General features: G+C 36.1%; 1 protein-coding gene across 1 annotated transcript in view; it reads left to right on the top strand.

The window, feature by feature from the left end:
• Positions 1 to 12,869, top strand: part of ZNF644 (zinc finger protein 644) — a 102,863-nt gene that overhangs the window by 23,504 nt on the left and 66,490 nt on the right. The window contains 2 exon segments of the mRNA XM_030912583.1: positions 8,723 to 8,748; positions 11,662 to 11,722. Coding sequence (XP_030768443.1) covers positions 11,679 to 11,722 — 44 coding nt within the window. The 5' untranslated portion in view covers positions 8,723 to 8,748; positions 11,662 to 11,678.

Genomic DNA, 12,869 nt, shown 5'->3' with positions numbered 1-12,869 from the left:
TACAATAATGATTTTGGTCAGTTTATATATCTCTGAGTTTGAAAAATTTTGTGACAGAATGTCTTGTAGAGTTACTGCTAATAAAAGAATGAAATAGATTTGGTCCTTTATTCCCCCTTGTCTTCAAAAGTTAAGAGACCTAAATCAAATGTTAATATAAAATAACTCCTAGGGCTAAGAAAAATTTATTACGGTATTGTTAAGATAGAGTTGCCCTGTCAGTTAACTCTTATTGTGTAACAGATTACTTTGAAACTTGGTGTGGTTTAAATCAATAAACATATATTGTTAGAAAAAGTCTGTGCGTCAGCTAGGTGGCATTTCTGGTCTTGACTGGGCTCATTTATGAATCTGCATTTACCAGCAGGTCAGGAAGGTGGCTCTGCTTCTCTTGACTGGATTCTCTCATATATTTGAGCATTGACTGGCCATAAGATTGATCTAGGATGGCCTATATTGAGTTGGCTGTAGTTTGGTCTAGGGTGTGCTGTGACATCTGGGTTACCCCCCCAATCCTGAAGCAGATGAGAGTTAGCTTGTTATCATGGTGGTGGCAAGGTTTTGAAAAAGACAGAGAGCAGAAGTATACAATGTCTCTTGAGGCCTAAGCTCAAAACTGGCAAACTGTGACATCTGCTGGATTCCACTGGTGTTTCTTATAAGGTCAGTCCCAGATTTAAGAGGTCAAGGAGAGGACGCTACTTCTTTTTTCTTTTTCTTTTTTAAGAGACAGGGTCTTGCTCTGTCGCCCAGGCTGGAATGCAGTGGCACAGTCATAGCTCACTGTAAACTCGAACTCCTGGGCTCACGCAATCCTCCTGCCTTGGCCTCTTGAGTAGCTAGGACCACAGACGTGCACTACCACACCTGGCTAATTTTTGTATTTTTTGTAGAGGCAGGGTCTCCTTGTGTTGCTCAGGCTGGTCTTGAACTTCTGGCTTCAAGTGATCCTCCTGCCTTGGCCTCCCAAAGTGCTGGGATTATAGGCATGAGCCACTGCAACTGGCAGACCACCTCTTGAAGAGAGAAACTACAAAACTTCGTTGCCAAATACATGGATAACGAGGTGAAACAGAATTGGGCTGTATTTTCACAATTGGGCTTTTTGTTTCAGTTGGTAAAATTAGATTAATTTTCAGTGTTTAGTTCTGAACTCACTATATTTCAGTAAGAATTGTTTGCATATAGAAATTGGGGCAGGTACAAATTTTGTATATCAATCTGTCCAGTAGTCCAGATTACTCTTTGCTGTATTTGTTTCATAAGTCAGGTCTGATGAGATTTTGGAAGCATTGTTTATACACTGAGTTACCAATTGTAGGTAGATGTTGGTAAATTAGCAGTTGTTCAAAGGTGATTCATTTATATCTTTTTTTGGTCATAAATGACTTATTTTGGTGTTCATTTATTATTCTAATTTTGAGATTTACTTTTTTTCTATTCCTTGTATGCTGTGAATTTTTAACAGATTTATTGAAGTACAATTGACATATTAAAAAATCACATTTAAAGTAAACAATTTGAACAGATTTGACGTCTGTATACACCTATGAAATCATTCAAGGTAAGGAGCATACCCTTTAGTTTCAAAAAGTATGCTTATGCCTGTTGGTACTCCTCCTGTTTGCCCAGACAGTGAGTTATCTGCTTTAGGTAATTTATAAGGTAATTTGTGTATTCTGGAATTTTACATAAATCAACACATGCAGTACGTACTGTTTTTGTTTGGAGTTTTTTTTTTTTTTTACTCAACGTATTTTTTTTTGAGGTTCATTCATGTTGCATGTATCATTAGTTCAGCCCTACATATTCTGTTGCAGGTATATAATGTAAGGATTCACATGTTGATGGACATTTTTCCCCCAGTGTTTGAATATTACAAATAAGGATGGTGTAGACATTTGTATACAAATCGTTTGATATGGTTTGACTCTGTGTCCCTACCAAATCTCATGTTGAATTGTAATTCCCAATGTTGGAGAAGGGACCTGGAGATAGGTGATTGGATCATGGGGACAGATTTCCCCCTTGCTGTTCTTGTAGTAGTGAGTGAGTCCTCACGAGATGTGGTTGTTTAAAAGTGTTTAACACTTCCCCCCTTCACTCTTATTCTCTTGCTCTACCATGGTAAGATAGATGTGCTTGCTTCCCCTTCATCTTCTGCCATAATGGCAAGTTTCTTGAGGCCTCTCCCAGCCGTGCTTCCTATACAGCCTGTGGAACTGTGAGTCAGTTAAACCTCTTTTCTTCATAAATTACCCAGTCTCAGGTAGTTCTTTATAGCAGTGTGGGAATGGACTAATACATCGTTATATGGATATATACTTTCATTTGTTTGGACATATACTTAGGAGTTTCCACTCCATGACTGGATCCTGTAGTAGGTGTATGTTTGATGTTTTAAGAAATGGTGAAACTTTTACAAAGTGATTGTACCTTTTTATCTTCTCATATGAATATATGAAAGTTTTAGTTCCTCCACTTGTTCACCAACACTTGGTTTGGTTGGTCTTACTAATTTTAGCCATTCTTACAGCTGTGTTGTGATACCTCTTTGTGCCTTTAATTTGCACGTCACCAGTAACAAATGATACTGAGCATCTTTTGATATGCTTGTCATTCATATATTGTTGCCGAAATGCTGCTTCAAATCTTCTGCCTATTTTGTAATTGGATTGTTTTATTATTGAAGGTGTTAAAAGCAGCTTTATTGAGACATAATTGACATGTAATAAAGTACACATATGTAAAGTATACAGTGAGAAAAGTTTTGACACATGTATATACTCAGGAGGCCACAAACAAGATGATGAATATATTCATCACCCCCAAAAGTTCTCCTGGTGCCACTTTGTATCTTCCTTTTCTGCCACCTTCCTTTTTGGGGGTCTGTCTCTTTAACAGCATATAGTTTAGGATTACTTTCTTTTCCCACTGAGGCAAGACTCCTTTTTATCCGGTGTTACATGAATTAGGAGATTTTCCACTCTTAAGAGAACAGGTACTATTGTGCTGTGTGAGACTAGGGCAATTCTCTTTCATCCTTTTGGGTCACTCTTCCTTGCTTGGATAGTTTCCACACAGAGTTGCTCTAATCATTATGTAGCTAGATACTTGAGGGTGTTCTTTGTTTGTGGAGTTATCTTCTCTTCAGTACTCTGCCCTGTGATCTTTAGCTGTTGACTTTTTTAGGCTTTTATCTCAGTCTTGTCAACTCAAGGATTACCACCAGATTCTGCATAGATACTCTTTCCTTGGGCAGGAATCTGTACTTTCTCCAGGCAGTTGTTTGCTCACCTTATTTCCCTTTCAGTGTTCACCCTCAGGGGTTGCCTAATGTCTAATATCTGAAAACTACTGTTTCGTATGTTTTCTGATTTCTTGAGTTTTCAGGGAGGAGGGCAAACTCAATTCCTGTTACTCCACCTTGGCTCTTACATGTACTTTCTACTCTTCATATTTATCTTTTATTTTGCTAAAAAACACATAACAGTAAATTTACCATCTTAACTGTTTTTAAGTGTACAGTCTAGTAGTGTTAAGTGTATTCACATTGTGTAACAGGTCTCTAGAACTTTTTCACTTTGGAAAAGAGAAACTGTATCTGTTAAACACTAATTTCACTTCCTCTTTCCCCCAGACTTTTCTAACCACTCCACTTTCTGTGATTTTGACTATGTTAGGTACCTCATGGATGGAATCATAAAGTATTTGTCCTTTTGTGATTGGCATATTTCAGTTATAATGCCCTTGAGGAGATTGAGCTTCATCCATGCTATAGCATGTGATACAATTTCCTTGTTTTAAGGCTGCGTAATATACCATTGTATGTATACACATTCCGTTGATCTGTTTATACATTGGTGGACAGTGGGTTTCTTCTTTCTCTTGGATCTTGTGAATAATGCTGTTGTGAATGTGGGCATGTAAATATCTTTTTGAGATTCGGCTTTGAATTCTTTGTGTATATGCCCAGAAGTGGGATTGCTGGATCATATGGTAATTTAACTTCAAATATTTTGAGGAACTGTCATGTTTTTCATAATGGCTGCACCATTTTATATTTCCCCCAACAGTGCACCAAGGGTTCTAATTTCTCCACATTCTCACCAACACTTGTTATTTCCTGGGTTTTTAAAAATAACCGCCTCTAGTGGATGTAAGGTGATACCTTGTAGTTTTGATTTGCATTCTCTGATGACTGGTGATGTTGAGTATCTTTTCTTTCTTACTATATATTTTTTGAAATAGGGTCTTGCTATATTGCCCAGGCTGGAGTGCAGTGGCACAATTATGGCTCACTCCAGCTTTGACCTTCCAGGCTCAAGTGATTCTCCCACCGCAACCTCTCAAGTAGCTGGTACTACAAATGTGTGCTACCACAACTATTTATTTTTTATTTTTAATTTTTAGTAGAGACAAGGTCTTGCTATGTTGCCCAGGCTGTTCTCAAACTCCTGAGCTCAAGCGATCCTCCCACCTCAGCCTCTCAGAGTGCTGGGATTACAGTCATGAGCCACCACACTGGGCTGAGCATCTTTTCATGTGCTTGTTTTATATGCCGTCTTTGGAGGATTGTCCATTCAAAAACTTGGCCCATTTTTAAATTCAGTCAATTTTTTGTTGTCAAGTTCATTATATTACATATTTTGGATATTAACCTCTTATCAGATACATGATTTGCAAATATTTTCTCCCACTCTGTAGGTTGTCTTTTCACTCCGTTGATTACTTCTTTTGATGTATAGAAGATTTTAACTTTTAATGTAATTCCATTTTTTGTTCCCTGTGCTTTTGGTGTCATGTTCAAGAATTCATAGCTAAATCCAATGTCACGAAGCTTTCTCCTATATTTTCTTTTAGTAGTTTTATAGTTTTTGTATGTGGTGTAAAGTAAGGGTCCAACTTCATTCTTTTTCAGGTGGATATTGGATTTTCCCAGTATCATTTGTTGAAGAGACTGTCCTTTCCTCACTGTATAGTCTTGGCCCTCTTGTCAAACACCGTTTGACTAGAAATGCATGGGTTTATTTCTGGGCTGTCTATTTTGTTTCATTGGTTTATATGTCTTTTTATGCTGGCACCACTGCTGTCTTGATTACTATTTGTATTTAGTATGTTTTGAAGTCAGGACTTGTAAGGCCTCCAACTTTGTTGTTCTTTTTCAAGTTTTTAGTATGTATTTAGTATGTTTTGAAATCAGGAATTGTAAGGACTCCAACTTTGTTGTTCTTTTTCAAGTTTGTTTTGGCTCTATGGGGTCCTTTGAGATTCCATATTAACTTAAGGATAGGCTTTCCTGTTTCTGCAAAAAATGCCGTTGGGACTTTGACAGTGATTACATTGAATCTGTAGATTGCTGTGGGTAGTATGAACATTTTAACAATAAATCTTCCAATCTGTGGATACAGTGTGTTTCCATTTATTTGTATATTTTATGGTTTCTTTCAGCAGTGTGTTGTAGCTTGCATTGTACAAGTCTGTTGGATCCTCGGTTAATTCCTAAATATTGTATTCTTTTTGATACTATTGTACATGGAATTGTATTAATTTGTTTTTCAAATTGCTTATTGAAATATAACTGATATTTGTGTGTTTGTGTGCTTTTATTTTTTGTATCCTGCAACATTGCTGAAGTAATTACTTCTAACATTTTTTTTTCTTGAAAATTTAAGAGTTTTTTGCATGTAAGGTCACATCAGAGAACCAGGGTAATTTTATTTCTTCCTTTCTAATTTGAATGCAGTTTATTCCTTTTTCTTGTCTAATTGCTCTGGCTAGGACTTCCACTGCTGTGTTGAATAGAAATGGTGACAGTAGGCATCCTTGCTTTGTTCTCGATGTTAGAGGAAATGCTTTCAGTCTTTCACTGTTGAGTGTGATGTTAGCTGTGGGCTTTTTGTGTATGGCTTTTATTATGTTAAAGTTTCCTTCTATTTCTATTTTGTTTTCATGTGTTGAACTGTCCTTACATTCCAGGAGTAAAGCCCACTTGGTCATGATGTGTAATCCTTTTAATGTGCTGCTGACTTTGTTTTGCTCCTATTTTGTTGTGGATTTTTGCATCAGTATTAATCACGGATATATGTCTATACTTTTGTTCTTGCTTGTTGTGTCTTTCTCTGGTTTTGGTGTCAGGGTAGTGTTGACCTTATGGAATGAATTTGAAGTATTCCGTTCTTTTGAATTCTTTATGAGTTTGATGTTAATTCTTGTTTAAATGTCTGGTAGAATTCTCTAGCAGAGCCATCTGGTCCTGGGCTTCTCTTAGTTGGGAAGTTTCTGATAACCGCATCCGATCTCTGTTTACTAATTATAGGCCATTCAGAGTTTTTATTTTTCATGTCCTCATTTTGTTAGGTGTACATTTTTAGGAATATACCAGTTTATTCTAGGTTATTCAATTGTTGATGTATACTTGTTCATAATATTCTGTTATAATCCTTCTGGCATCAGTTGTATTGTCCCCTCTTTCATTTCTGATTTTCATTTTTCAAGTCTTTTTCTTAGTCTAGCTAAGGAGTTTATTGATTTTGTTGATTGATCTTTTTTTTAAAAATAAAACAAAACAAAAAATAAAAACCAAAAACGAACTCTGGGTTTCACTGAGTTTTTTTCTTTCCTTGTCTTCAGTTCTGTATTTAGTTGATCTCAGCCCTGATATGTATTATTTTTCTCCCTTCTGCTACTGTTTAGTTTAGTTTGTTCCTCTTTTTTCTAGTTCCTTGAGATACAAAGTTAGGTTGTTGATTTGTGATTTTTTTTTTTTTTAAAAACATGTAAGCTTTTGCTGCCATAAACCTCCCTGTTAGTATTGCTTTTGCTGCATCTCATAAATTAGTGGTTTGTTGTGTTTTTGTTTTTGTCTCCGGATATTTAAAAAATTTATTTGTAATTTCTTTGCCCCATTGGTTGGTTAAGAGTGAGCTTTTAAATTCCACATGTGTGGATTTTCTTGTTTTCCTTCTGTTATTGGCTTTTAGTTTCATTTCACTGTGATTAGAGAAGATAGTTGGTATGATTTCAGTCTTCTTAAATTTATTCAGACTTGTTTTGTGACCTATATTTTATATAATTTTAATGTGTATCTGAACTTTCAGAGTTAATTGTGAAGACTTTTCTGAATTGTCAGTGTTTAGTTTTCTAAAATACGTTCACGCCTCTTCAGCATATTTACAATGTTTTTGAAAATTAATAGACATTCTTTTTTAGAAGTTTTTACAAAAAATTTGAGCAGGATAGTATAATGTTCCCATGTTCTAACCACCCCTCCAACTGTCATTTTTCCCTGTTATTAACATCTTACGTTAGTACAGTACACTTGTTACAGTTAATGAACCAATATTGACACATTATTATTGACTAAAGACCATAGTTTATTCAGATATTCTTAGTTTTTAACCAGTGTTCTTTTTCTGTTCCAAGATATATTACATTTAGTTGTCGTTTCTTCCTAAGCTTCTGAAGACTTTGTTTTTGATGACCTTATGAGGTTTTTTTTTTCCTTAGCAGTTTTGAAGAATATTGGTCAGATATACTGTATGATCTTCTATTGGAATTTGTCTGATATTTTTCTCATGATCAGACTATGGTTATGGGTTTTTGGGAGGATGTGTTATACTTGACATTTTAGTATTCAGGTGTTCTCTTAGAATACTGCTTGAAGCAAAACCATGTGTGCCAACTGCTTTTAAGTTTTATTCTCTTTTTTTGTACTCCCCCCCCCCCATTTATATAAGTAATATTCCAATTGTATTTCTTGGGTATAGACTTTAAAATACGTTCTATCATACTTCTTTGTAAAATCTTTTTTTAAAAAAAATATGTGTGTTCGCTATTATCAGAAAGATAACACATGTTGGCAAGGATGTGGAGAAAAGGAGCCCTTGTGTACCTTGCTAGGAATGCACAATAAACAGCCATTATGGAAAACAGTATGGCAGTTTCTAGAAAACTAAAAATAGAATTACCATATGATATAGCAGTCCCGCTTCTGGTTATATATCTAAAGGAATTGAAATCAGTATGCTGAAGAGGTACCTGCATGTCCATGTTCACTACAGCATTATTCACAATAGCTAAAATATGAAAGCAACCTAGGTGTCCATCATTGGATGACAGGATAAATGTGGTATATATGCACAATGGAATACTATTCAGTCTTAAGATAGAAAAAATTCTGTTATTTGCAACAACATGGATGAACCTGGAGGACATTATGCTAAGTGAAATAAACCAGGCACAGAAAGACAAACACTACGTAATCTAAATTACATGTAGAATCTAAAAAAGTTGAACTCTTACAAGTAGAGAGTGAAATGGTGTTTACCTGAGGCTGGATTGGGAGTGCATGGGGCAAGAGGAGATGTTGATCAAATGGTACAAAGTTTCAGTCAGGAGGAATAAGCTTTAGTGATCTGTTGCACAGAATTATGAAATATAGTAATAATGCATGTATATTTTAAAATTGCTGAAAGAGTAGATTTTAAGTGTTTTACCACAAAAAAATAAGTATGTGAGGTGATGGATTTGTTAATTAGCGTGAATTAATCATTCTACTGTGTAAGCATATGTCAAAAATCACATTGTACCCCATAAATAGATAATATATACAACTATTATTTGTCAATTAAAAATTAATAAAATAAAAACAAAGTGTCTCAAATGTGCTGGTTTAGGTTTGTGGGGAACAAATGCAGTTAAAAGATTTTTTTTTTTTCAGATTTTGGAGAGTACGAGCAAAGCAAGGTAAAATTGAACAACTTAGTCGAAGTTTGTGTGTGAAGTTTGTATATGCCTCTGTTTTTTATTGTGGTAAAATATACATAACAACATTCCATTTTCAAGTGTACAGTTCTGTGGCATTTAAGTATGTTTATATTGTTTGTGCAGCCATATATAGTTCTTAAAATATGCATTGGTCTGCTAGGACTGTCATAAAATACTACAGATTGGGTGGCTTACACAACAGAAATTTATTTTCTCACAGTTTTAGAGACTGGAAGTTCAAGATTAGGGTGTTGGCAGGTTTTGTTTCTCCTGAGGCATCTCTCTCTTGCAGATGGTCTGCCCTCTGTGTGTACATACCTTGTGTCTCTTAGAATGATACCAGTTGGGCCGGGTGCATTGGCGCACGTCTGTAATCCTAGAACTTTGGGAGGCCAAAGTGGGTGAATCACTTGAGGTCAGGAGTTCGAGACCAGCCTGGCCAATATGGTGAACCCCTGTCTCTACTTAAAAAAAAAAAAAAAAAAATTAGCCGGGCATGGTGGCGTGTGCCTGTAGTCCCAGCTACTTGGGAGGCTGAGGCACGAGAATCGCTTGAACCTAGGAGGCAGAGTTTGCAGTGAGCCTCCGTCTCAAAAAAAAAAAAGAATGACACCAGTCATATTGGGTAAAAGCTTCATAAGTTACTTTATTTAACTTGATTCCTGAAAGGCCCTTGCTCTAATGTCATATTTGGGATGAAGTTCAATATAAGAAATTTGGGCCGGGCACGGTGGCTCAAGCCTGTAATCCCAGCACTTTGGGAGGCCGAGACGGGCAGATCACGAGGTCAGGAGATCGAGACCATCCTGGCTAACATGGTGAAACCCCGTCTCTACTAAAAAATATAAAAAACTAGCTGGGTGAGGTGGCGGGCGCTTGTAGTCCCAGCTACTCGGGAGGCTGAGGCAGGAGAATGGCGTAAACCCGGGAGGCGGAGCTTGCAGTGAGCTGAGATCCGGCCACTGCACTCCAGCCTGGGCGACAGAGCAAGACTCCGTCTCAAAAAAAAAAAAAAAAAAAGAAATTTGGGGGGGAGACACAGTTCAGTTCATAACATCTTTTATATAGAGGTGCTTCCAATTTATCTCCTTGAGAACCTGCTATCTTCAATGTATTAATTTCCTGTGGTTGCTCTAACAAATTACCACAAACTGGTTGGTTTAAAACAGTAGAAATTAATTCTCTCACAGTTCTGGAGGCCAGAAGTTCTAAATCAGTATTATTGGGCCAAAATCAAGGTGATGGCAGGGCTTTGTTCCTTCTGGAGGGAGGCTGTAGAAGAAAATCCATTACTTGCTTCTCCCTAATACTGGTGGGTGCTGGCATTCCTGACTCTGGCTCATGTCCCTCCAGTCTTCAAAGGCAGCATTTTCAGTTCTCTCTGCCATGTCGTCATCTTCTTTTTTGGAGAGAGTCTTACTGTGTTGCCCAGGCTGAATTGCAGTGACATGATCTTGGCTCATTGCAACCTCCGCCTCCTTCAAGCAAGATTCTCCTGCCTCAGCCTTCTGAGTAGCTGGGACTACAGGTGTGTGCCACCATGCCCAGCTGATTTTTGTATTTTTAGTAGAGATGGGGTTTCACCATGTTGGCCAGGCTGGTCTCAAACTCCTGACCTCAGGTCATTTGCCCACCTTGGCCTCCCAAAGTGCTGGGATTACAGGTGTGAGCCACTGTACCCAGCCTCTGTGCTGTGTCTTCTCATTGCCTTCAGTGTGTGTCTCGTTCTTATAAGGATACATGTGATTGCATTATGACCCACCCAGATAATTCAGAATAATCTCCCCTCTCGAGATCCTTAATTTAATCATATCTGAAAAGACTTTTTTTTTTTTTTTTTTGCCATGTGAGGTAACATTCTCAGGTTTCAGGGATCAGGGTGTGGATATCTTTTGTGGGGCGATTGTTCAGCTTATCCCACTCAGTCGTTTATAGTAGACTTTTAATATTCTTACTTTGATTTTATAGTTTAGTTTTTAACAGGCGCCCATGTCCAGTTCTGGGTTGATGGGAGATGATGGCGTTGGGTGGCAGAGAAAGTATCTCATCTTTTCTAGATACTATGCAGAAAATTCTAGGTCTGTGGTTCTGGGAAGGACAAATCAGAGATGATAGTGAGTATGGAAATAAAACAAAGTAATCTAGCTTGATAACAGAAGTAGGTATGGTGGTGCTATTTTTTAAATAATAGAGATTTAGAAGAGTCACAAGCTAGTTTCAGGTATGGGGAGGAGGGGATGTGTAGAGTTTCAGAACTTCTGAAATATGATAAAATTAGTAATGGTAGGTATGTTTTTGGCAAATCAGTGGATTGTTGGAGTAGAAGTCACTTTATACTAAATTAAGGATTAAGTTGAAGCTGGAAAGTATTGATACATTCTATTCTCTAGAATAAGGGTGCTTGGCATTTAGTAATTACTTAATCAGTGTTGGCTATTATGAGAATTACTATTAGTATATACTTTTATGTGTTCCAATACTATAACATTTTTGTCTTCAGCTGTTTGGTGTACGTCTTGATATGTACATAATATTAAATAAATACTGATCTAGAAAGATGTGTGTTTTGTTAATTATTTTAATTGTTGCCATTGCCATACTATTAAAATTAATGAAAACAATTTATTGTAGATTTTTTTTAAAAAAAGAATTAGAAAGTTTCGATTTCTCATTTGAATAGATTATTATTTCTCAAAAAAACCAGTGGGATTGTGGGGGGCACTTAGCAATAGTTTCCTAAAGATTGAAATGATCATATTCTAGTTGAATGCTTTTTTTATACTAAGAAATATAATTTGATTTGTGGTTTTTAAAATCGTAGTGTATTGTAGCTATAGTTATTCATGCTTGACACAAAAAATTAAACCTTGGTCTTTGTATGTGTTCTTTCAGGTTTGATTTAATTTTGGATGAGATTGTTCTTGCAGCAAGATGTTAATAAGACAAAATCTAGGTAAGTAGAAGACTGCTTTGTTAAATGTACATATCGAGGTAGGAATAATACAAAAAAATTATGTCTTAAAAATGTGGTGTTGAGTTCAGAACCAAAGAGTTTTTAAATAAAATTTTGAAATGCAAGTAACTGTCTTTTTGATACACTTGGTCCAGTTGATTTGATGGGAGTAAAATTACAGCTATCAAATTGTGGAACTAAATTTTTAGTTTCCTCCTTTCGTGTTGAGGTTAGCTGAAGCATTCAGGTTTCCTGAATATTCTAACATGTTAGAAAAACAAGTTAATGTTTGGTTCAGCCACTCTTCACATTGAACTCTCACCACTTCAGTAAGACATTTATTGTGTCACTTCATTGTTTTCTCCTTTGTTGATAAAGTATATGAATAGTCATTGCTTTTGTGAATTTTGCTTCGTTATTACTGTTAAGGAAACACTTTCCCAAATGGGACATTTGCCAAATTGTGATTTCTTTCTGTTAATATAGTATTCAAAATTGTAAATTATTGTTTTAATGTTTTCCTAGTGGGTGTCTCTACTGAATGACCTCTCTAATACAGCATTCTGATTAGCTTTCTAAGGCTGTTCACTTTCAAAAAGTTGAATTGGCATCATGTACTTTTGGTCTGGTATGTGAAAGAATGCTTTTAAATAATATAAGCTGTTGACATGTTTTAAAAAGATACGTTTACTGTTTATTGGTAAGTAAATATGGCTTCAAAACGGAAACGGGGAGAAAGAACACTGAAAAAATTGGAGTTAGCTTGGTTTTCCCTCTAACCAGATGTTTCAGCTGTCAAAAATTTGCTGATCTCAGTGTTTGTTAAAGAAAAAAAAAGAAGTCTAGGATGAAAAGTGCTGTAGTTCAGTAATATGCACTGAAAGAAATCTCAGTCAGTGGTTTGGGCATGTTTTGAAGCAAAATTTTCCTTTTATTGCTATTATATAATTAGTGGTAGTTTGAAGAGTACTTATTGTGCTCTAAATTCTATTAAGTGCTTGTCATACCTTATTGATCATTATAGTACCTCCTATTGTGTAGAAAAATTTTATTTTTTGCTTCATAGTGGACTATTTTTCTTTAGGAAGAATAATTTACTTTTGTAGCATTTATTAGAAATAACACTTGCCTATATATCCTCTTACAG

The sequence above is a fragment of the Rhinopithecus roxellana genome, chromosome 12 (assembly GCF_007565055.1).
Source record: "Rhinopithecus roxellana isolate Shanxi Qingling chromosome 12, ASM756505v1, whole genome shotgun sequence".
NCBI lineage: Eukaryota > Metazoa > Chordata > Mammalia > Primates > Cercopithecidae > Rhinopithecus > Rhinopithecus roxellana.
Note: the sequence above shows the minus strand (reverse complement) of the source record. Positions and strands in the feature narration are given on the sequence as shown.